At 49.2% G+C, this 25,069-nt stretch overlaps 1 protein-coding gene across 4 annotated transcripts in view; it reads left to right on the top strand.

The window, feature by feature from the left end:
* Positions 1-25,069, top strand: part of CBFA2T2 (CBFA2/RUNX1 partner transcriptional co-repressor 2) — a 66,710-nt gene that overhangs the window by 29,362 nt on the left and 12,279 nt on the right. For all 4 annotated transcript variants that reach the window (XM_075109181.1, XM_075109180.1, XM_075109182.1 and 1 more), the window contains 2 exons: positions 18,341-18,484; positions 22,369-22,610. In XM_075109181.1, coding sequence (XP_074965282.1) covers positions 18,341-18,484; positions 22,369-22,610 — 386 coding nt within the window. The remainder of the gene's footprint in view (positions 1-18,340; positions 18,485-22,368; positions 22,611-25,069) is intronic.

Here is a 25,069-nt window from a genome sequence, read left to right as displayed (position 1 = left end):
TGCTCTGGCATGACAGCGATGCTACAGTCTCCTGTTGCAGTGCAGATATGCTGATGCAAACCTCTGGTCTAGAAGAGGTCCAAGATGTTCTCCTCTCTCCTCAGAGCAACCAGTTAACAACCGTGAACTGTCCAGATTGAAGAAAAGAAGAGGGAAATCAGTACAGATGTTTTTTTACTTTACTTCCCCACTTTTTCAATGTCATGATAAGTCTTTAGAAAATAGCTCCTACCAGTGGAGGAGCCATATTAGGATGCTTGGGGCGGTCAAGTCTCTAGATTCACTTTCTCCCCAAGTCAGAGAAGGGAATTTCCATTTCCTGCCCCCTTCACATGGAAGATATGTTCAAAACAGGCAATGATTTTTTATTCTGATTACATAGCCCCTTTGGCAAAGAGTCCCTGTTGCTACTCTGGAAGTAGATGCTGCAGCGAGTCTTTACTCAGATACAGAAATCTTTGGGAACGGTTGGGGCTTGGTTGGTTGACCTCAATATTCATAAATGCAAACTTACTTAGGGGTGGGGAATGGGCTTGTCCTGAGACTTGGTTCTTTGGCATTTGTCAGGTTGACCTCCACCTTGAGGTCCATCCTGCCTTGGTGGGTAGGACCTGCCAATGCAGTTTCTGAGAAGGATTTAAAATAAAAATTCTGGTTGGCATCTGAGGAGGTGGATTTAACTGAAGTACTCAGGTTCCTTACTGCATGTACCTCCTTCCTGATGCAGACCCACCCTGGCTTGGCTGCCCAGTGTGGACCACCCAAACCTTCCTGGGGAGCAGCCGTGCTGGTGGAACAGTGGAGGTTGTGCACATCTGGTAGTGGACTTCTTAAAAAAAAAAACCAGCCCCGTGGAAGTGGTGTGCAGTGTGGGGAGAGCCACCAGCTCGATCGGGTCAGAAGGACGGATGAAGCTAGCAAGACAACTTAATAGAGTATCTTGAATGCTTTTCCTCATACGTGTTTTAAACCCTTCAAAGTCAAATCTCAAACTTAGGGGGTTTCTTCTCCCTAATTAAATTAACAGGCCATATGGTGTTTACTGTGAGCGCCTGCAATATGGACGTAGCTACCTCCTGGATCACTTTCTTTTTTCAAAAGAAGCTGCTTTACCTGATGTCGCTGTTCTGAAATGTTCTTTTCAGCAGCGGGTGTGAGGGGTTGTTTCAGCCACCTCGCTGCTGTTGGTGTCACCTTCTGATCCTGGGCATGAGCTGTGTCATAACCTTTTCTGTTTCTGCAGCCGCCTTTGTCTTCTCCTGGCTTTTGTAATGCCATTTTGCTGCTTAGTGGGAGTGTGTACAGGTCAGGGGTTTTTCCATGCTTTTTCACATGCAGGTAGTGATTCTTGTTCTTGGAGCCGAGAACCAGAAAACAACTCAGGATGGTGGGTTTTTTGGAGGTGGTGGTGTTATTTTTAACAACTACTACTAATTTTTTTGTTGAGGGTAACATTACCGTCTCAGGAATGTGTGAAACTGAAAGTTTTGTATAGCTTTGTTCTTTATTAATGGGCTGTTCTAAAAAAAAAAAAAAAAAAAAAAAAAACACAAAAAAAAAAAACCATCACCACACAACTTACTTTGCATGTGCTGCTTTTATCTCTACATGAAATCTGGAGGAGGAAATGAAGACTTTAAGGAAGAAAACCATTGGTTTATTATGAGACCCTTGCATTTAGATGAACAGGAAAGTAGGGTAAGAATTTCTAAACCTGTAGGAGAAATGAAGGAATGAAAAACCTTGGTTTTTGCTGTCTGTTTTCAGCTACTCTAACTCATTTAGTAGGGTTTTCAGTAAGCATAGTTCTGTGTGTCAGTGGACTTCACTGTGAGCTCATCCTGCATCTCTCCAGTGGTGTGTGTTAACCTTTCTCTGCTGTCTTAACTTGCTGATGCATCTTTTCTGTAGGGGCTTGGTGTTAAAAGGGGAGCTGGATGACCCCTTCCTCTTCAGCCAGGATCAGCTTGTTCTGGGGTATCTGAGCTCCAAGAAGCAGATACATTTGTGTCCGCTGAAACCCCCCTGCCACATTAGCATATTCCCTGTAACGTATGCTCAAAGGGTGTTTCTTTGCAGAGGAGCCTCTCTAAAGATAGCATCGTGAAGTTCTGTGTTGTCAACCAGGGACACTTGATCTAAAAAACAACATTTGATACACAGACAAGGTTTGCAAGTGCCATCTGGATGCTGGGAGATGAGCTAGGTTGTCTCTGTTTTGCATACACTAACCAGGAAAAAAAAAGTATGCGCGGGTAGATTAATTCTTCAGGATCACCTGAGCAGGACCGTTTAGTCCGCATGAATGACCTCGGTGACATGGGACACCAGTGTAATCCCATACTGCTGGGCAGTTAGGGTGCTGGAAATAATTCTGTAGTTTAGTGGTATATCTGTTGAAACCCAGGTGGAATCAATTTAAATTCCCTGGGGCCAGTAATATTTTAATCTACTATCAAGCATACTGCAAGGCAGAACTTGCAAATGATGCACAGCCCTGCAGAAATGGCATATTTTTAGGGTGGTGGGGATGCAGGGTACGCAGATGTCTCTGTCTGGCTTCAGTTCTGCATGGCGAAGAGACCATTCTCAAAAACACTCCAGTGCTAAGAGCAGAAACCTGGAGAACATGAACATCAAATGCAGCCCTGGGTTAAATAGCAAGCTTACTGTCCGCATCTTCCCAGGGATATATAGGTTAGAAAACATATTTTACTTCAGGGCCTATTCCTTGACTTTCTGGTTATCCTCTCGTATGCAAATCTAATTTGCCTAATGGGCTGGTGAGTGTAATTGAAAGGCAGCCTGCACTTACACGATAGTGAAAAGTCTCACCTGTGCCCAAGCACAGATGGGTCTCTGCCTTGCTGCTGCATCATTAGAGGAAATTTATAGGCACTGTGTCACAGGTTTTGCTGTGACTGGTGGAGGAAAATAGCAGTTTAAAACAAACTTGGGGTTTTGCTGGGGTTTTTTTTGTTTGTAGGGTAGGCTCTCTACTTCTTGGGTTTACAGTTCTCGTGGTTGCACTTCTTGGTTAAGATTGTCTTTCCCTTGTGCAGCAGTCGATGATGAGCAGGCTAATGCAGGTTGCTAGTAACCAGTTTAGGACAACCCTAAGAATGACAAATTGGAAAGTCTTTGTTGCAGCGCGATGCTTTGAGAGCAAGTGCATCAGCAGCTGAGCCACCACCTTCACTGTATGGTCCCTGTGCATCACTGAATCTCCAGAGGTTATTCATGGAAAACATCCACCTCTGCTGCCTGTGAGAGAGGGGAAGGAGGCACAGCAGAGATAGTTACTACTGTGTGTCCACCTCTGCTGGGGTCATTCCCTGAAGAGACCAAGAAGCAGTGAGCTTTAATGGCTCTCCTGTCCACCCCCATCGCTCCATGCCTGGGCTCCCAGGAGATGCTGGCTCATGGTGCCTTGCTCCTAAAGGTGTGTAGGTGCCCAGCTACGTTATCAGGCTCCTAAACACCTCTAAAAACCATCCCTAAATATGTTGCTCCTGTGCTTCCAGCTCCGTGGGACAGCAAAAAGCTTTCCACATGCTGATGGGTTTCAGGGTGAAGAGAAAGAGCAATTTGTGTAGTGATGTGAGTGTTCTAAGAGGCAGAATTGCCATCTTGGCAGGGCTCCCAGGTGTGCCATTGATCGGGAGTGGATATTAGCTGGGCAGCAGTTAGTGTACTTAGCACCCAAGTGAATGAGGCATGTTCTCTAAAGACAGCCAGTGTGAGGTACGGTGTGATCAGCGAGCCTTGGCTACCTTAGGTACAGTGGTGGGGTAGCAAGATGGGTGTTAGTGTGCACGGCACTGGTGGACTTGGTCAATGGCTGCAGTAGTAAAGCCACAGTGGGCTTTAATACACACGAGCAGGTGAGGAACACCTGTGGTCTTTGGTTTGGACTTTGGCGCTTGTAAGAAGTTGTAAATAATGGGGATGAAAAAGATTTCCAAAGTCTTTTTGAAGTTCCTCCTTGATTTCTTGAAGATCTTGCCCAGTTTTGGATAAAGTTTGGTGGAACATCAGCCTTGGAGCTGGCTGGAGGTGGGTGAGCTCCTGCTCTTCAGCCTCCATCCAGAGAAGGAAGACTCCCCATTGGACTCTGCTTTATATTTGGAAAAGAGTGAACGATACGACTTCAGTGACCTTCAGTGACTTCAGGGTTAGTTTTTCTGTGTCCCTCCTTGATTGTTTCACTTTGGGTTTGTGGTAGAACTTGGATGGTCGTTTGTTTTGGGTTGGATTGTTTTGTTTTTGCAGAAAATACCATTGTTTTCCCCTAAACTAGCCCTTCTGACTATGAGCTTCTGGACTGCTTTTCTCCAGGTGGTCAGGACTTGTATCTCTTCTGTGCTTAACAAACGGTTTTGGGGTTTTTTTCTAGTTTAATTTAGGCTTTTGGTAATAGCTTTGGCTGTCCTTGGTGGTATTTGTGCCTCTCTGTGGTCTCATTGAATGTTACGGATTAAATGTGGTGTTCTGCCTTGAGATCTTCAGTTCTTTAAGAAATGGCCTTGCTTTTTTTCAGTGTTATTTACCACTTATTGGTAGTGCCACTTGGGCTGCTGATGCTGGTACTCTGGGTTTGTCTTGTATGCATAGACTTTTTAATCTCAGTTCCTGTATTACTCAGTTTGAGTAGTTTCTACTCACCGGATACCCTCACCCCTTAGACACCTGATCTGCTATACCAGTTCTCATTAACTTCAGATCCCCGCATGCTCAGTAGCGTTCGTGATGCTATAAGAAATCCAGATTTGCTCAGTACTGGCTATTTTTGAGGGCAGTGGTGATTTCTTAGGCTGATTTGTAGTGGTGGGAGCCAAATCATCAGGCAGCAGGGCTTGGAAGATGGAGGGCAGAGAGGGAAGTACTCATAAATTGTTGTTTTAAAGCTTCTGAGTTAAACCTCCTCCTGTACGTCTTTAGTTACCAGGTTTAGAATTCTTAAAATCATCTAGTAATTGAAGATTTAAGGGGAATTTGTGGTGGTTTTGAATCCATCCTCTTATTTTAAATGAGACCTTTTCCTCCTATAATGATTTTCAGGCTGTTTCCCCCTTTTACCTTGTGTTGTAGGAACTTCTGAGGTGCTCAGGACGCTCTGCCCTACATAGGCTGTATGTTTCTGTGAGGTGTGTCTGTACCTGCCGTCCTGGTCAGGCTGAGTAGTGCAGGACTGAGAACTTGCCCAAGTCATGGACAATCCCCGTGCTTGTTGTACCCAGTGAGGCAGGATCGCTGTGAAGGTGCAATCGAATCTGCGGGATGCTCAGATGAACAGAAGCTTACGCAGACAAGGACTGTCTCTCCCAAAGGAGGCTTGTGTTTTCCTCTTGCTGCTGTGACTGAAGCATTTCTGGGTTCTCTGATGACGCAAAACTCAAGAAAACCCTGCTGTCAGCAGGTCTCTGCCGGCCCAGGCCATGCCATCGCTCATCACGTGTGGGGACTCTGCCCGCTGCCCCGCAGGGTGCTGCTGGGGCTGCCTGGGCAGCGGAGCCCGCGCTGGCTCTGTCCACTGTGGGAGCTGCTCGTGGTGTTTCTTGTTGCCCCTCCTGGTTCATGTGGGCTCTGAAGGGCAGCAAAAACCCTGCAGTTTTGATTCCCAAAGCATTGTGGTTATGAGCTAGTTGGGAGTTTCCCCGTGGCATCCTGGGGAGCAGGTGGGTGTTGAACTGGCGGTCTGCAGCCAGGAGCCTCACGTCTAGGGCGCAGGGATTTTTTAAGCTTAGACCTATTGGTCTGAAAGATCCTTTTAATGAGCTGTGGAAGCTTCTGTACAAACAAACCAACCTGTTCCCCATAGGCGCTGGTGCTGCATGTGACCAAACTGGTTTGCAGCAGCTAATGGGGAGCGGAGGCACAGCGGTGGGTAGGACTCAAAGCCCCAGGAGCCGTGGCTCAGTGGGATCTGAGCACTGTGGCACGAGGCTTCGCACCGTCACTTGGCTGCTTGGAGCCAGGGGTTAAAAATGCACCAGGAAGTGAAATGGCCCCTGTTTGATGTGATGCTTTTCTCAGAGGAAACTCCCTAAATGATTGCTCCTGAACAGGCAGGGATTCATCCTGCAGTGAGCAGAGAGGGACCACTGGTGGGAAGCCTTTAAGCAAAGGGGCTCGCTGCACTGACCCAGAAACAGCATCTTTCTCAACATCTGCTAAATTTCTTACAGAATTGGCTAGAAAATTAACTCCTCTTCCACAACTTTATCTTTCCTACTGAAACTAAGGGCTGGGATATAAAACACCAGGTGGTGAAAAAGAAAGGCCACTAGCCTGGTATCTCAGAATAGACCATCAGGGGTGGTTTTTTGGTTGTTTTTTCTACTTGCCCCCCCCAGCTTCCAGGAATGAACCAGTCTTACATCATGGAGGCTTCAGGACCCAGCAAAAATCCCCCGGGAAGGGGTTTGGGTGGGAAATGTGGTTCCCCTGAGGAAGCCATGGGAATGCCAGACTCGCAGCGCTCGCCTGAGCTTTTTGCAACAGCCTGGCAGTGAAAAAGGGGCTGCATTGCCAGTGAGTGCTGCTGCAGTGTTGGAGCTGTGGCCTTGCTGTGCGGCACCGGCGGCTCTCCGGCTCAGCCGGCTGTGAGCAGACTGGCGCTGCAAAATCACAGCGCTGTTGCTGAAATGCTTTTTACAGACTCCCCTTTTCTGAACTGTTTTGTAAAAGAATAAAGTAGGGCAGCCAAGGAGGCATGGGGTCCCAGGCTTTCTAATAGAGTTTCTTGAGTCGTGGTGAGATGAATTTGTGGCTTAAATATCTTCCGTCGAGGTCTTGCTGATGGATTTTGAGCAACAAGCACTGCTGATCTTGTGTCTGCTCGGACGGCTCTGATTGCAGCACCCATGTGAGGGACTCTTGTGCAAGACATGCTGCGGAGAAGTTGCGCAGCAGCCAAAACCCTCCGGGAACACTTCCCCTGGGTGAGACTGTCCTACAGCTCTGCAAGGCTCCTCCAGACCCGTGCCTGTGACCGGAGAAGCCCAGCGAGGGTTGCAGCAGCGGTGGCCCCACACTGGCTCCTCCACGGAGAGCCACCGTGGTGGCCCGGGTTCCCCCAGCTGCAGCAGGGTCATTCCTCAGAGTCTGCTCCAGCACCTCTGCTGCTCCAAAGCCCGTTTAAATCAGTGGATGCATTTCTATTGACCATTATGAGCTGTGGAGAGCCCCTTGGAGCTAATTAGTAATAAGAGGATGACAATTAAACACCACTCCCTGGGCTCTACCACAGCTTTTCCAATATTGCTGGGTTGGAGAGGAAGGTAACAAAATGGAGCTTAGTGCATATGTGTATCATCTGGAGAGCTGGAGGAGGGTGGAGCTGCTTGTTAAATGGCTAGTGATCCAAGTTTTAAAAATATTTATGAGTGCTAGATAAAGTCATATCCTAAAGGCTGTCTCAAAGCCTCTGTAAGGTGGAAAATGCTTTTCAAAAGTTAGAGCTGGTTGGATCCCTTTTTCAGTCGCCCAAAATTTTGCAAGTACAAAAGTCGCAGCTTTATTTATGGCGTTGAGCCGAAGCAGGAAGAAAAAAAGATTTCCACTCCCAAAATTATAGTGCTCAGTTGTTCTTCTATATAACCTATGGGATTTTTGGCAAGAAATTATCCTTTCTTTATACCTCAGCAGAGTTTAGCACAACTTTGGTTTAAAACCAGTGCTTGCAAAAGTCTAAAGTTTTAAGGGCAGTTGCATCCATTATGAAGTTTTATTTTTTCCACCGCTGGGGTCCTGTTGCAGAATTAACTGCATTTAATGCTGTTACACTGTATAACAGGCTGGTCCCTTCCAGAGAGGGCTTACACCAGCTCAGACTGGTGGGTATTGAATAGACGTTAAGAACTAGGCCACTAATTAGAAAGAGGAAGGCTTTGTGAGTTGCTGTAACGGGCACCTCTACAATCAAAAAGTGCTGCTGAGGAACATCAGAGACATGGAGGAAGGCTGTGATACGCCGATGCTGGGTGTGGAGCGGTGGCAGAGCTGGTGCCTTTGGCACTGAAGTGCAGAGGATGGCTTGCACATCTTGCACGTTCACTGTGATGCTGAACCGTGGCAGAAGCGAGCATTAGTGTCCGATGCGCGGCTTTGGGCTGCATGGTGTGCGCACGGGTGGCTGGAGCGGGTGGAGCCTCGGCGAAACGCCTGCCTAGCGTCATAAGCGTGGTCCCTACACTGGTCAGAGCTTAAAGAATGCTGATAAGAGGGATGGACTTTCGGGCCTAGCATTGCCAGGGAGGCTGGGTTAACACGTCCTTCAGCTGCGAGTTTCTCACCTGTTGGGTCACTCGTTAGTCTCAGGAGTGAACTTGGTGTTCACTCTCTGGACCCGAGAGGGGTGAATCGCCCTGTCCATGGCCTTGCTGCTCTGGGCAGGGAGCAATTTCAGATCTTTCGGGGGTAACCCCTTAAAGCCAACTTTTAAAATTACTTTTCATATCTAAAACGTAGATGAGATGGTAAAAGTGCTGTATATAATTAATATAAGCATGGTTAACTCAATTCTTGCTTTTGCTGTACATAGCATTTACTGTAAGTGAACCTCATGCTTTTTTCTCCTGACGTAACAGTTCTCTGTATGTAGAAGCCCCACAAAATAATCATTAAAAAAAAAATTCTTTGGTACTGAGCTGTTGCTCCAAGTCTCTTTCTGAATGGTACCCCTTTTGTACGTGTTGTGTCTGGGCTCCACCAGACTCGGGAGCCGTTAATATTCCTGGTGTTTTCTTCCCTGTGGCAAATGAGAGACAGATGTTCCCATCTGGAAAGTTTGCTCCTGCCACCATCGTTTTGGTTGGAGTCAGAGGATTGGGAGAGCAGTGCAGCAGGCTGAGACTTTTAAAAACTAATCTTTCCATGATTGTGATAATTGCCTGCTTGATATCTGTAACTGCTTTCATTTTTCATTCAGAGTGCTTTAGCCTAATAAGTAAATAGTGCAGAGGAGTAAACATTTCTTAATATTGTAATAGGAATGGATGATTTAAAAGAAAAATATCTTGATTCTGTAACTTTAAATGGAACAATGGACTAATGAAAAAGTACCAAAATACTTTAGCAGTAACTAATCAAATGAAGTAGCGAGCATCTCTGCCTTTGCTTGAACACAGCTGCCCTGCCCAGCCCTGTCCGTGTCCCAGGTTATAACCCCAGCCGAGCAACCAGAGGGGCGGTTTTGGGGAGGGTGGATTGCTCCCCCCAATCCCCAAAGTGCTTCCCATCCTAAAACTGAAACCTTGGCTGCTCTGTAGGCTTTGGTTTCCAGGAATATGTTGTGCTGGGATATATTCCAGGCATATAACCCTCCCTTCGGGGTGGCTGTGTCTGATGGGGGCAGAGCAAGCAGCTGGTGAGGATGGGGAGGGTTCCCCACCCTGGGGCATCGCGGGCTCCCTGGCGGTGCTCACTGCTCCCCTTTGGGGCAGCCGATGAGCAAAACCTGTCGGCAGGGAAATCAAGAGATTGATTAACTTGGGTCCCCAAAACTTACTTGTGTGGGCACTAGCAGTGTGGAAGGGAATTGCTATGCATGTTGGTAAGAGCAGCAACAGCTCCCGGGTGGCTGCCATACCGTGGGTAAATGGTTTTTAGGGCAGCTTTTATTATCTGAGTAACTATTCCCTCACTCTTTAATGGAAAAGAGAGCAGGAGAGTGGCGGGTACCATGCCAAAGTGGTTTGTGTGCTTGTGGAAGCCAGATGACCAGAATTTGGGCCTTGATGTATGCCCCACTCTGAGAACTGTTGGATGCAGTAGTTTGTGGGATGGATCCTGCATCCATGGGTTTGCACTGCTGGCCCTTGTATGAGTCTGTCGACCAAGAGGAAACCAGAGCTAAGGAGGCAGGGGTGCCGTGCAGGCGGGTTTGTGCTGATGGGTCTGACATCGCCAGGGCAAGAGCAGGGCTGGAGCTGCAGCCCTCCTGTCTGGAGGAGGGCAGAAAACTGCTGTGAAGTCCAGCCTGTGCTACTGATGAGCTTGTAGAGCCAGGCACATTAATAGGTTTTTATAAAAATCACTGAAGGGTAAGATGGATAAAGATCTCCAGTCTGCCTTCAGGAATAAATTATTAATCTTATTTCCCTTATTAACTGCTTTCTGGACTGGTTGCGAATGATAACATACTTTGCTCTTTCAAGTTCTATCTGAGTTTCACATTGAATTGAGATTTAAAGTGAAACAGCTGTGTGTGGGAGAGGAATAGATGGCAATGGAGATACACGCGTTTATTTTTGATTTATAAAATGCCTATCCCAGGCTCAGCAGCTCCCTCCTGTGTGATGCGAGGCTTTCCTGCGAGGTGCCGAGTCCTCTCCACTCCCACAGCATCTTACAGCTCAGGAGCCTAGATGTGCTATAAACCCAAGCTAAAGAGGGTAAAAATAGGCTGATCGCATTTAGTGGAGGAAGTATCCATACAGTAACGTAAGTTACCCTCTGCAACAGATGCTATAGTATTGTCTGAGCCAACTCCTTGCTTTGGCATGGAGGGAGGAGGACGAAGGAGGACCTCAGTTGACCAACATTTGCTGCTGACCTGTTTATGTGACACGATCGTGTCTCCCACTTCTGGTTATAAATTGTCATTTATTGACTCGAGCAAAAGGAGACCTCTGGAAACTGCCTTGCATGCAAATAAATGTCAGTATTTGTATGGAAGTGTAACCTTGACTGCAGATCTCTTAACATCTCCCTCTCCACCAAACTGGGACTAACCCAATCATCCTTTTTTTTCCTAAGGCAGCTGTATTGGCTGCCTTGTTTCTGATGCTTATCTTCAGTCTTCCCCCTCCATCACTTTTTGATGCAGCGATGCTGCAAAAAGGTAAAATATTGGCTCTTTCCTTGACGATGTGATTTCAGTTTGAGCTTGAGGGAAGCTGCCTGGAAGCAGGCGATGGAGGGATTGCAGTGGAGTAGCAGTAAGCGGTGTCTTCTGGAAGTCTGAGTAATGATACTCTTGCTTTGCATGTAGATAACCTCTCATCTGCATGCCTTGGAGAACTGCAAAGGTGCTCTACAGATGGCTTAGAGCCGTCAAGGGGAGGGAAAGGCAACCTTAGAGCAGAGGAAAGATGTTAATAAAATTTAAATGTAATTCTTCCCATTTCTCAGTTCCTAAATGTGAAAAATATTAGCTTGGTGGAGACTGAAAACAGATGGTGAGCAGTTGGAGCAGATAAGCATGTTATTCAAAATAAACATTCGCCAAAGCTGGGGAGGTGGCGAACCATATTTCATTTCACCCTATTTACATTATCAGGTCAGGTTACACTGATGCTGCCTCTCGTTTGCATTCAGACTATCAACAGGGAACCCTGCGATGCAGCCAACTGCAGCGTGTCCTTTTCATCATCGGCGTGTTTGGGCTGGAACGGATGGGTTTGGGCCATTTCCCTGGCTTTCTCTCCAGGACGATATATTGAGCTAGTTGTCTTAAAAGAGCTCTACCCAGGCTGTAGGCAGGGTCCTGCCAGCCACCTGAGAGGGCACCGCGGTGCCTCCTTCCTTTGTTTCCCTCTTTCAAATGGTCTCTTTATCCATTTAGACAAGCTTTGCACTGCTTTATTTTAAACCACAGACTCTTACCCATGTAAACGGTGGGGGACCAAGCCTCTGGTTCAGAGGACTGTTTCTAGGGAGGGGTCGTTTTGCTGACCTTGTAGGCGATCTATAATTCATGGCTCTCGTTTGAGTGGTCACCTGAGGTGGCAGGGCCAGTGGAAAGAGAGATGTGGCTGGAGTGCGGTAAGCTGTTTCTCCCTTGCTTTGATGAATGTTTTGGGATGGGCTGAATCACCTTTGGGGTGTCTGTCCGTTGGCTCCAGAACAAGCTTGGAGCCAGCTCCTGGGTCACCAAAGAACTTCTGCCAGACTTAACCTTGGCTGCTCCTACTGGGATGATTCTCCAGTCCTTCCTCTCAAGAGGCAGGTATGAATTTTGGGCTCTTAACTTTTTGAGGTGAGGAGTGGCTTTTTAGGTTATGAGCATATTCTGCCTATTCTGGATGAAAGTAGAAAACATCTGCTCTGATTAAACCTCTTCTTTCTGTATGAAACTGTTACATGCTTTCACTCCCGAGACTCTGAACCACTGGGCAAACTCTTGCACACAGTTTTCTTCAAAAGACATCGACTAAAACCAAAACTCTGTTAATTTACAGACTTTCAGTCTAACCACTTAGTGGTCAAAGCCTCGATGACAAGGTCTGATTTGGAGTCTGCTCTTTCTGTCCTGCAAACTGCAAAAGGGAAAAGCAAACCCTTACTGGTGTCTCCTGCTGGTTATGCAGCGCTATCTCATGTTTAATATGTTTTTTTCTTATTTCTTCCAATATGTTTCATGTTTTGACTTCTACAGAAAGCTGGAGTGCTTGAGACTGGCAGACTGGTTTGTGAGAAGCAGTTCTGACTCCATGCAGTTTATTTGTAAACAGGATCTGCAGAATTGCTCCCAGGCCAGGCGGGTTCCTCCTTTCATTCCAACTCCCACAACAGTGAATCAAGGGGAATCCTACACCTGCATCACAAGCGGCTTGAAGATACTGATGTTCATGCTATACACGCCCTCCAAACACCCAGCTGCAGACTTTAAATCCGTTTCCCATGATGGAGGAGGAAAGGCTTTACTGTCCTGAGCGGACAGCAGGGTTTAAGAGCCTGCACGTACTCAGTGCTCACAAATAGAGGTTGCTGGATGGTGTTAAACTGCGCCCATGCAGACGCTAGGGTGTAAATTTGTATAAAGCAGCCCATTTTCTGCACAGTAGCAGTGGCTCTTTCTCTCTTCCCTTGCTCTTCGCAAGCTTACAGCTCTGCCATCACAGCTGGATCAAGGCTTTCTCTTGAGTGTCATCCTGCAGAGCGGAGCACCACCAGCCTCGGGCACTGCATTACTTCCCATCATCTCTTTGAAACGTGACCATGCATATGGGAGACACAACCTGGGAGTCGTAGCCCCAGCAAGGATGCGAGACAGGTTCACGATCTGCTTTTTGTTAATAAATACAAATCTCCCATCCTGATATTATTCTGTCATCTGTTGGAACTATATTTTGAACTTTGGGAAGTGGATGGGGAGGAGACCGTTTGTGTCTGTCTGCCCACACGGGGTTATTCCTGGCTCTCTTCTCTGGTTTCTTTTCTTGCTTTTTGGGGGAAGGTAACATCCAGTTTTCCTCATACAGTGGTTTTATTTCTTTTTCATCGTTTAGTTTATTCTCTAATTGCCAAAGGCATTTAAGGATGAGTTTAAATTCCAGTGTACTTGAGATACTCCCTAACTTGTCACTATTTTTTCTTGTGCCTTTTCCGTTTTCTCAAGCCCACAGGCATGAAGAGATTAATAAAGCAGCTTCTTTATACAGTTTACAACACGAGTAAATGCTAGCCGTCCTTCAGAGGTTACATATCACAGCAACACTTGCTTTGTACTAAAGACCACAGGTGGAAGACTTCTCTAAAGAAAATAAGTATGGTGAAGTCTTTCTCGAGTGGGTGTTGAAACTACCCTCTCTAAAATGTGCTGCTGTGTTGGAGAGAGCTGGAGCCTTGGGCCCCTGGGAGCGCAGGGGTGGGTCTTCTCTGAGGACCAGTCGAGACGAGGTTTCCTCCCGGTGTGCTGTCCTGTTGCCTCACTTAGCTCTTTCTCCTCTCCAGAGAAGAAAATCATCAGCTGCACTTAATCTTGACATATGCTCCTTTTTAATTTGTTACGCTAGGGTGAGAACTAGAGCAGCAAAGGAAATACGGTGCATACCAACAGTCAGCATGGAGAGTCAGAGAAAACTGGAGCCTTTCAGTGTGTCACTGGAGAGCAGAGGGATGAAGGGTTTAAGGTGTATGCAAAGCTCTGGGGCTTTCTAGTCTCTCGCACACCTGGGCTCCTTAAATGGGACACACGAATATATAGGGCACGCAGCATAAACTGATATGTGCCTACAGCTGTCCTTACCCAGACAGCAGCTTTGCAGCATCTGAAATCTGTAACTCCAATCGCTGTGAAATCTGGTCTTCAGGCTTCATTGGCTTTTGGAGAAGATTAAATTCTTGCATAAAGCCAAGACTAAAACAGCATCTCCGTGATTGGGTTTCGTTTTACTCCAAGTGAATTGTCTTCCCATGTGAAACTCCAGTGCACTGAGGGTGAGGAAGGCAGCTCTCCCACCCGGCTGGGTGGCCACGTCGCTGACGCCCCTTTCCCTGGATAACCTTTGCAGGGCCTGGGTGCAAAGTTGAGCACGCGTCGCTGCAAAGTTCTGAGGTTTGGCAGCTTGATGGCAGAAGCTTTGTGCCATAAACGCACTCAATCTGTGTCCTGCAGGCACTGCTTGAAAAATACCCATACAACATTTGTAAATGTTTCCACGTCCAGGTACGGTTTGGGTTGTTTCTTTCAAAAACTCCTCCTTCCAATGTTTCCAGTTTAGGCAGGTGTCCTGCTCTGACACTTGGATTATTCAGTCATTGACAAGAATTACTCTTCTTAGAGCATCATCCAAAAAATCTGTTATGGCATTTGACTCTTTAGCATGATTTCAGGCAACTGATACAGTGGACTGACTTGCAGGCGTTTTGAGGAGCATCTCGGCCTCCTCTCTGTGCATCTGGAGGCAGCGCCAAATGTTGCCATTGGTGAGCCAGTAAATATTTCTGAACGGTGAAATGTGGAGGAAGGAGACCGGGAGGGCAGCGTTTCTCCAGGGACCCTCTCACTGGCTCATTTTTAGCCCCAGGCCAACTCGAGGCTGACTCAAGTCCTTGTTCACAGTCTGGTTTGCTCACATGATTCTCATTAAATGGATGTGTTTAGGCTAAAAATGAGGAGTTTTAGAAAGATGGTTTTTATCTGCGTTTATAGATGCCCCAGGTCATTAGCAGGAAGCTTTTAAATTTAACAATCCCATTTGCTTCTTGTCTGTTGAAGTGAGCTTAGAAAAGAAGGTGTTGGCTTCTCGTGGGCTTTGGCTTTGGTGTCTCACGCAGTAGCCCAGCAGTAGCTGGTTTTATTTTGGGGTTATAAATTCCATGTGACTCCCCCCCAACCCCCAAATTAACCAAATCAGTTCTGCTTTCTTAATGTGTTTTAGGAGGAAAGAGGAGAAACCTTAAGGATTGGTTTCACACCCAGAGCATGGCAGTATCAGGTCAGCCATATGCGCCTGGGGAAGGGGGTTTCATAGGAAGGGGGTGAAGAAGATGAGACGAGGTGGGCGGGCAGCGCTGCGTTGCGGTTCGGGCTGTGCGGTGGGAAAGGGCTAGTAGGAGGCAGGGAGCGGTGCGCTGTCCCCTTGGCAGGCCTGCGGCTGGGCAGAGGTGGGCGGAGGGCTTGCAGAGAAGAGCGTGAACCGTGCCTCACGTCTCCACCCCAGGACTGTGTGCAAACAGGTCGTGGGTCTCGTGTATTAGCAGCTCACGGTTTTGCAATTATTCCTGTATTCTGAGCAAAAATGTTTCTGTCCCCTGATGGTCATCAAGCAGCTGGCACCGGGTGGTGGATAGGCACAATTAGTGCTGTTTTGATTGAAAAATTTGGGTCATTTAGCAATGTTTCCCTTCCCTGCCTGGGTGAGCGAACCCAGACTTTTTGTGGTAAAAACGCCCCTAACTTCATGCACAAAACTTGCTCTCTGACTACTTTGCTGCGTTTATTTAAGAGGTAGGAAAGGCAGGGCTTTGTCTCCTCCTGCTCTTGCCAATAAACTCACCTGCTGGAATAGGTACCTACGTGCATGAATGGTGTCATATTCCTACATCAATACGTTGTTATTCGTCTGAACGCCATAGTCACGTGTGGATATGACAGGGAGAGCCTGTACATCGGTGTTAAATTGTTTGAAAGGTGGACCAAACGTATGTGACTAGCAGTTTGCAATATTATATAAATATGGATGTCATATGTTAAAATTAATAGTAGTTTCCCATGGCTTCGGCATCTCCCCACTTTGTGCATGAAAGCAAAGCCTAGAATTTTATTTTTCTTTTTTGAAAGCAGGCTTAAATGAATGAAGACACCAACTTTCTGCGATGGAAGTATTGTGGATGCAGGTTTTATAGCGATTCCAGCCCCGCCACCCCAGTTATTCCAGCTGTACTGAAAGGGCAGGAAAACACGGATTTTCAGTGTGTGTTCACCTCTGCTCCCCCTTCCATGGATTGTCCTGCAAACGGCAAAAAAAAATGCTGGGAATAATGAACGTCATTTGTTACCTTGCTGGTGTTAACTTGCCATAAGGAAAGTAAATGAGCCAGCTTGTGCCTGGTGTGTGGTGGCAGAGCAGGTGCTGGTGGCTCACAGAGCAGATTCCAGGCCAGGGCTCGGGTGCCAGTTTGCATCTTCTGTGCTCTCGAAAGCAGCATTTTTGTTGTCAGGAGCTGTCAAGTAGCAGGTTTTGTGGTTGTATTTCAGTGCAAAACTTTGCCATTTATTCGGTGCTTCCCTGCTTTATGGGAATACAGCATTAATTGCTTTGCCAGAACTTGAAAGCTGAATTTCTTACAGCTGATTGATATTTGTAAAAACTGTGGATTACAAATTAGATTGTAACCTAATTTTGATTAGATTACAGCACGTGCTTTAATGCTTTGCCTCTTTAAGCCGCAGAGGCATCAGGACTGATCCCAGGTGGCACAGAGCCCCTGTGCACGTGTCGTTTTTAGCCGAGCCCCCTTCAAAGGGGTGCACCGGGAGCCCCCTTCGTCCGCCTCGCCAAGCAGTGATGCTCCTTTGTGTGCAAGCTGCCGCGTCCGAAGCGTGTGTGCTTGGCTGCCGCCCTGAAGCTCCAGCAGACACTCGCTGACAGCCAAAAACTGCCCGAGAAAATTCACTGGGCCAAAGCCCAGATAGCGTGCACTGGAGAGGTGAGAGATAGTGTCTGCACCTCCCTCGCCCCCCGAGCCGGGGTGCAGGTGGGTGCGCTGGGAACCCGTCAGTGTTCCTGCACGGGGACATGCTGGAGCACGGTCACAACGCGTTAGCGAGCTAATCGCACAAGGCAAGTGGCAGCTTGAGGCGCAGGGAGCAGTGACCACCTTCTTAGAGGGAGGATTCGCCTCACGTCGCATCATCCGGGGACATGAGCTCCGTGCAGCCAGGTGGGCGCCGGAGCCGCGGGCAGCGCAACGTGGAGCACCCCTGGAGTGGTGTTGGCTCCCATGGGAGCTGCGCTTTGGAGATGCTTAGGCTCTGTCTGCTGAGCTGTCTGGATTTAAAAAACAAAAACACCCACCAAAAACAAAAACAACCAACCCTCTAAAAAAAAATAATCCCCCAAAACCCCAAGGCTTGCATAAGCACATACTTCCTCCTTTTCTCTCATTTCTCCCCAAGCATGCCTTTTGAGGCTGTTTTTAGCCACTGGAGCCAGGAGTGTGGCCACACTGTTCAGCTGAGCTGGGATGTCCCACCAGAGCCTGGGTGCACAAGAGGGACCCTGAGAGGCTAAAAAACAAGCTGCGGTGTGAGCTGGTGAGGTGTTGGACAGCAGAGGCTGCATGCAGGAGTGAGGGGGTGAATAGCTGATGTCAGCTCATCTTTACAACCCTGCGACCATTTTGGTCTCTTGCTGGCACAGCTGCACCAATGCTCCCTGCACGCCAGGCCAGCACCCACCCAAAAAGCAGGTTGCCTGTCGTATGGCTCTCAGAGAGGCTGCAGCTCCTCCGGAGAGGCCATCTCTGGCCAGGCAGCGTGAACTCAGGGCGCATGCAAGGCTGCATGCATGCTGGCACAGGGAGGCTGCGCTGGGCAGCGAGGACCACCCTGGTGTGAGGGAGAGCAGGTGCAGGATTGTTTAATTTTGAGGCTTTTTTATGTAAAAGCAAACATGCAAAACTGGTCAGAGCGCTGTTTGCCAAAGAGGCCGCTTCAGAGTGTGTGTTTGCTGGCTGGGGAGCTGGGCTGGAGGTGAAACCTCGGCACCCCATGCTGTTGAGGTGCATGTGGACGTGCCTGGGGAGAGTCAAGGAGATCTTAAATGGGGGGAAAGCAAAGCAAACGGGCAGAAATACTTTGAGGAAGCAGCATGAGGCACAAGGGGTGAGAAGATGCAACCAAGAGACTGGGATGGTGAACATGGGCACACTGCACCCACCTGTCAGCACGTGGGGACACGCGCTGCACCCTGGGTGCCTGTCCCCTGGCTCAGGGACATGCCCTGCCTCTTCCCCGCGGTGACCTGGGGCTGTGCAGAGCAGTGTGGTAGCCTTGCGTGGCTTCCCCCCGCCACTCATCTTCACCCTTGCAACTGCACTTGTATGCTGGGCAGGGAAATGTTTGTTTGTGACTGTCACTAAGTACTACCACCTTCTCTTCATACAGTTGCTGGTGAGAAGAGGGTGCCAGTGATGCCCGGATCGCCCGTGGAAGTGAAGATACAGTCCAGGTCCTCTCCTTCCAACATGCCGCCACTGCCCCCCGTGAACCCTGGTGGCCCCCGGCCGGTCTCCTTCACCCCGACTGCACGTAAGACCCCACTAATGCTGCTTTTCCTAGGGCCCAGCTCTAGGCAGGAGGAAAGGCTCTGCTTGTAGAAGTCACCAGGGATATGTCAGCTGTTGGCCAGGGCTGCTTGCCAGCATGGCAGGCATTAGCCATGCTGCACGCTGTAAGGGAGCGGGGACTGGGCTTTCCTGCTGTTCTGCTCTGTATGCAGGATGTATAACAGGGTCTGTAATCCCCCACTACCCCCCTGCCTGCTCCTGCCTTATTCCTGGTGTGCCTTGAGTCCTTCTCTTTGCAGGTGCAGCCTTGATTTCCGCCTTAAACTCCTTAAGAAATTGAAGTCTTTTATCAAGTCAGCTTCAAACAAGCCAAGAGCTGGGCTTTTCACTGTATCTTTTGGAGGAGTTAATTCCTGCTCTGCTGTATCTCACTTTGCAGACAGTGCTTCTGAGATGAGAAAGTTTTCCTGTTTTTACTTTGCCAGCCTTGGCAATTCCTTGCCCATCAGATTCTCTTTTCTCCATCTTCTCTTCATAATCTTTCCTATTAAGCCACAGTCAATCCTGGTTCTGCCCAGCCGTAGCTCAGCGTTGCACCCACTTCTTCTAGCAGAGGTGACTCCACAAACAGGATACACATACAGCCTTTCCTTATACCCTAGAAAGAGTCTTTTTTCTCCTGCTTTAGCCAACATTTAAGCCTTTTAATGTCTTTCAAAGAGCATCGTTGCAGAGCAAAGCTTCTTTACTTCGTTGGGCATGGAGTAATCTGCCCCCTGCACGTGGCACATACATATTTTCCAGGCTCTCCTCACCTCTTTTTCCCCCACGCTGGTTCTGCGTTGCTTTGCTGTCCACAGCGGTGTCTGGGATATCTCAACAGTTTCACGCTGGCAGTGGATTTCGGCGATTTACAGTCCAGCCTCTTTCAGGACACACTAATGTATTGTGTGATGCTGGCAATAGCACTAATCGCTGGGTTATCCCGCCAGACGTGTTGTCCCCATCTTTGTGTGCTGAGGGGTTTCTAATGGCTCTCCTTTTGCTCAGGCAGAAAAAGACCATTAGCAAAGTGACAGAAATTAATTTTTCCAATGAGGTTGCTTGGCATACCGTTAAGGGCCAAGGAGCCTGAATCTGCTGATTGCAGATGACTTAATTGCTCCTCTTTCCAAGATGGATGAGATGCAACCTGTGGTGAAGTTTATTCTTGCTTTTTTTTTTTACTTCTCAGTTGCACCAAAGGGTCTTGGTCAGAGTCAGTAGGTGTGTGTCCTGCCCTGTAAAAGCCTACAGCTTGGGCAGGCGAGGAGGAGAGTGCTGGAGGAAGGCCGTGCCTGCCTGCGGATCGCTAACAAAAGGGTTGGAGAAGCAGCAAAAGCCTTTGACTATTGAGGACCTAAGGCAAAATCTGAGAGTCGTCCTAGACGATGACTTTTTTTGTTCCCAGGAATTTAGCACCCTCCTCTCCCCAGACCAGTAATCTCACTGGTCTTGGTATGCCACCTCACTTGCTTCAGCGCTGTCTTCTCACGTGGAAAGAGAGGTCCCGGCCCAGCTCTGCGGTCTGTGGCAGAGCAGATCCTGGTGATGTGCAGGATCAGATAACTGCCAGCCGCCCTGTGGTAATGCCGTTTGCAGGAGGGTCAGGCAGGGTAAACCTAAAAACACAGAGAGCGGTTACGGGGGCTGCGTCTAACGGCAGCCCCAACCCGACCCAGCTCGCTCCCCTTCCGTGGCATCACCTGAGTCCATCAACGTCCACTGCTCCCATCCTTGGCAGCCTCTCCCGAGGGTCCCCCGCAGCCCCCTGGCCCCCGGGTGGGTCGCGCAGCCCCTACTTCTCCTGGGGTATAAATACAGCCTGTTCCTCTCCCTAGTCTTTCATGTAAAAGAATAAGAGGAAGCAAAATAGAGAAGGGGGTAAAGCACCTCGGTCCCGACCACCGGAGAGCATGGACCTGCGCAGTCCTTTGCTGTTTGAGAGGAGCTTCTCTGGGTGGCTTTCCCCCTTATTTATAATACTGTTATTATTAAATAAGTGCTTTTTATGAGTAATTGCCTTGCCTTTCATGTAGCTCTTTGTTTGCTAGTACTCCATGGTAGCTAACCCTGCGGTTGCGTGCTGTCTCTGCAGGACATCTCTGTTCCTTTGCTGCTTTGGGGAAGCTGGTATGGACAGGAGTTTTTCAGGTTGCATTGCTCCATAACAAAAAGCATGATTTTGCTTTGTCTTTGCACCTCCATCCATTCAATCCTGGCCTTCGTCTTCATTTCATCATCTGTCTACGAAGGGTCCTGTCTTTGTTATGCCTGCAAAGAGCCTATCACCCCTTGGTTAGCAGGAATCACCTTCGCTGGTCCCTTTAGCCTTATCTTTCCCTTGCATCTTAACTGACTCTGTTGATCTTCTCAGGTTCCCTCCTGTGCTTACCATGGCAGGTCCAGGTGCGTGGAGCCTTCCCAGCCTCCAACCCTGGTGTGCCCCAGAGTGGTTTAACTGTTCAAGTACCTCCTGCCACCTTTTCCGAAAAACCCACCCTCGCTAGAGTCATGAGGATCTGGTATGATTCTCGCCAAGTTGCAGCAGAAATTTTGGTATCTTTTTTTTTTTTTCCACAAGTTGCTGCTCCATCACAGCACCACGCGCCTCCCCCTGCTCCACATGCAAGGGACAGCTCTGCTGGGTGGCTCCAGTGCTTCTCCTCTGAGCACCGTCATTTGAAATGGTTTTTCAACAAGAAGGTTTCACAAGAAGGCTTGTGGCCTTCTCTTCAGCACTTGCGTCCATAAGGGATTCAAGACTGGGCTTTTAAGGATAACCCAGTGGATCAGCTGAAGCTATATTTATGATGATGTACTTTTCACCTCTCAAAATCTGGGTTTATACTGAGTTGGGGCCCCAACGCACAGCTGCTCTTCAGACAGGGCTCTAGATTGCACAACGGCAGTGCGGGGATGTCAACAGTTTATTCCAACCCCTTGCCAAATTCCCAAACTTCCAGCCCTTCAGCCTGTTTCGACATGCTCGCCGCTTACAGCAGGCAAAGCTGCAGATGGGACCAGGTTGGAAAAAACAACTGTGTTTGCAAAACTCCCTGTAAACCCCCAGGGAGGTATGGTGGGCAGGCGCCATGGGGCAGGATGCTGTCAGCCCTCCTCGGGGTGAGGCAGAGGCACCTGAGCTGCAGTATCTGCTAGTGGGACCCCGGCTGTAATGAGCACTGATGATTTATCGTAAACAATGAGGCCAGGAAGGATTGTTGGACTGTCTGGTGTCATTTTCTGCCTGTCACAGGCCAGAAAATGCTGATCAGTAATTGTTGCTGAGGGCTGTAAACTTTGAGCTCAAGCACATTTAATTCCTCGGGCTGAATGTACGGCACAGCTCGGTCGGCTGCAGCACAGCTTTATGCAGCCTGACGCTGTGTTCTCCTGGGCCACCTCAAATGCAAATAGAGGTGTGCTGGTTCTGCTGAGCCCTAGCTCTCTTGGTGTTTGGCCCGCGTGTGAAGCTTGCTAAGCGGAGGAGAAAAATGAGGGGAAAGTCACTGGCTGTGGTGTAAATTACACCTGAGCAATCCCATAGGGAAAACTCCTGTGGATGCCTTGGCTGGGCACACGTTTCTCACGTGCTGGAAGCTGCAGAGCATCCCCACGAGCTCAGGGGAAGGTTGAGGAGAAGGCACACGGGTTGCCAGTGACCAGCTGCATCGGTGGGTGCCCTCCGGCACGGTGTGTGGGCTCTGCTCTGGCTGTAGCCCCTTTTCTGGCTCCTGCCCTGTTTGCTGGCAGCAGGTAACCATCAGCAGCAGGCTCTCGGGTGGAAGGTGGATCCTCTTAAACACTGGACTGCAGGGACGTGCCCATCTGATGCTCTGTATCACTTCTGTCTCCCATTTGCAGTGCCCAACGGAATAAACCATTCCCCTCCAACGCTGAATGGGGCACCATCCCCACCCCAGAGGTTTAGCAACGGTCCTTCCTCCTCCTCCTCCTCCTCACTGACAAACCAGCAGCTCCCGGCCACATGCGGCGCCCGGCAGCTCAGCAAGCTGAAGCGTTTCCTCACTACCCTGCAGCAGTTCGGCAATGACATTTCGCCAGAGATCGGGGAGAAGGTCCGGACCCTCGTCCTGGCGTTAGTGGTAAGCCCCACGCACCAGCCCAGGCTGCCTTGCGTTTGCCAGACAGTGAGGTCCTGGCAGCCAGCACGTGCCCTCGTTACACAATATTACAGAATCATAGAATCATTAAGGTTGGAAAAGACCTCCAGGATCATCAAGTCCAACAGTCAGTCCAACACCCCCAGGGCTCCTAAACTGTGTCCTGAAGTGCCATGTCTGCATGTTTTTCGAACACCTCCAGGGATGGTGAAACCCCCCCCACCCCTCTGGGCAGCCTGTGCCAGTGCCCGACCACTCTTTCAGTAAAGGATTTTTTCCTAATATCCAACCTAAACCTCCCCTGACACAGCTTAAGGCCGTTTCCTCTCGTCCTGTCACTGGTGACCTGGGAGCAGAGACCGACCCCCCCCTCACTCCAGCCCCTCTCAGGCAGCTGCAGAGAGCGAGAAGGGCTCCCCTCAGCCCCCTCTTCTCCAGGCTAAACCCCCCCAGCCCCCTCAGCCGCCCCCCAGCACACTTGTGCTCCAGACCCTGCCCCAGCCCCGCTGCCCTTCTCTGGACACGCTCCAGCCCCTCAAGGCCCTTCTTGTCCCGAGGGGCCCAAACCTGAGCCCAGCATTCGAGGTGGGGCCTCCCCAGGGCCGAGCACAGGGGCCCCATCCCTGCCCGGCTCCTGCTGGCCACACCAGGGCTGACACTCGCCCGGGGGCTGGTGGCCTCCTTGGCCACCCGGGCACTGCTGGCTCATGCCCAGCCGGCTGTCAGCCAGCACCCCCAGGGCCTTCTCCGCCAGGCACTTCCCAGCCCCTCTGCCCCAGGCCTGGGGTGCTGCCTGGGGTTGGTGTGACCCAAGGGCAGGACCCGGCACTTGGCCCTGTTAAACCTCACACAGCTGAGCTCGGCCCATCGATCCAGCCTGTCCAGGTCCCTCTGCAGTCTGTCTGCATCTTTACAAGCAGAGCTGTTGACTGAGCAAGTCTCTATAACGTTTACACTTTCTGGTAAACTTGCGGACTTCTTTATTTTCTTGTCTTCAATGGGTTTCAGAAAGTTGTTTGTCCAGTGGCTTTGACATGAGCTTGTCTGCAGCTACACTTAAGGGAACCTAGAAGGATTTGGACGAAGGTTTTCTATAAAGACCACAGGCCTGGTGCCATGGGCTATGCTGGGCTTCTCCATTTCCTCTCATAAATGAAACTTTTCACACAATTCAGAGGACCCTGTAGTTTGTACTACGGAACTCTTTTCTTGCTTGTGCAGGTTTGACTGCCTGACCCCGAACACAGATCAGTTTATCTCTGATCTCCTTCCATACAAAGAAATGTCAGTTCCAGCCACCGCTTTGTTAGTGCTGTCCTGACTTCAGTGTGCTCGAACGCAGCGCTGCTTTGCTCGGTGAGGCAGCCAGGTGTAATGGAAAAGCAGGGTCCCGTCGCTAGCAGGGACTTACTCTGGAAAGCTGATAGTCCTTCTCTGCTCTTGAGTGTGGTGAGAATATCATGACACTTCACTGTGTATAAATAAATTAAATCTTCGATGTATTTAACAAGCTTTTGTGGTCTTTATGAGCTGCTCCTGCATATCTTAAAACAAGCCCACTGGCACAGCAAACTTAACTATTGCCAAGGTCTGTGGAGGGTGGAAAGGCTGCTGTTGCAAAACAGGAGGTCTGGGCTTCTGGTGTGCTGCTGCTGCTTTGTGTGACTGCATATTTGCTTTACCAAAGGCGTTGATTCTTCCAGTCATATTCGTGCCTGTGACAGGTGGAAGGTGCAGCTGCAGGAAAGGTTTTGCTAAATAACTTAATGCATCTTCTGCCCGTCTTCTGCATTCCCACGCTTGGATTTGCAAGAGCTGGGGTTGGTGGCAGCATGTTCCTGTACAAACAGCGTGGGTATGCCCTAATGCCCTTTAGCAGCTATGGACAGCTGAAAACAGGCTTCGAAAACCAAATGAGCAGGTCTTGTCGCAGAATTTTATCTAATATTTGCAGGTATACAAACTAACTGCTAGAAATGCTGTGCAAGCTCAGGCCTTGGACTGAGACCCTGGAGCAGAGGGAGCACCACGCTGCCTGTCCAGCTGCGGTCCCATGTGGCACCCAGCGCTGCTCCCGAGCTGGTCTCTGCTTTTTGGCATGTTTCTTTAGAGGCTCAGCATGCAGCGGAGGTAGCTAGACTGCAGCAGCCTGGAGTATTCTGCTTCCAAGGTTGGCGTGGGCAGAGCAAATGTGAGTCTGTCCATGGCCTCGGGCTTTCACAGTGCTTGAGCCCTGGATGCAGAATGCTGCTGCTGAAGACGACGGGCATATGTATTTCCATGGGTGTAGGGTAGTACCTTAGCTTACCCTTTTGGAAAGGAAATCATAAGCCATCCAGGTTCCTCTGACTGTCGTTCTCACCACTGATCGTGGTAATTGCTGCAGGGATGAACTTTGTACGTGCCAGTTATCAAATGCTGCTTGTGCCAGGGAGCACCCA

Source organism: Phalacrocorax aristotelis, chromosome 13 (genome assembly GCF_949628215.1).
Source record: "Phalacrocorax aristotelis chromosome 13, bGulAri2.1, whole genome shotgun sequence".
Lineage (NCBI taxonomy): Eukaryota > Metazoa > Chordata > Aves > Suliformes > Phalacrocoracidae > Phalacrocorax > Phalacrocorax aristotelis.
This window is presented reverse-complemented; position numbering and strand designations above follow the sequence as displayed.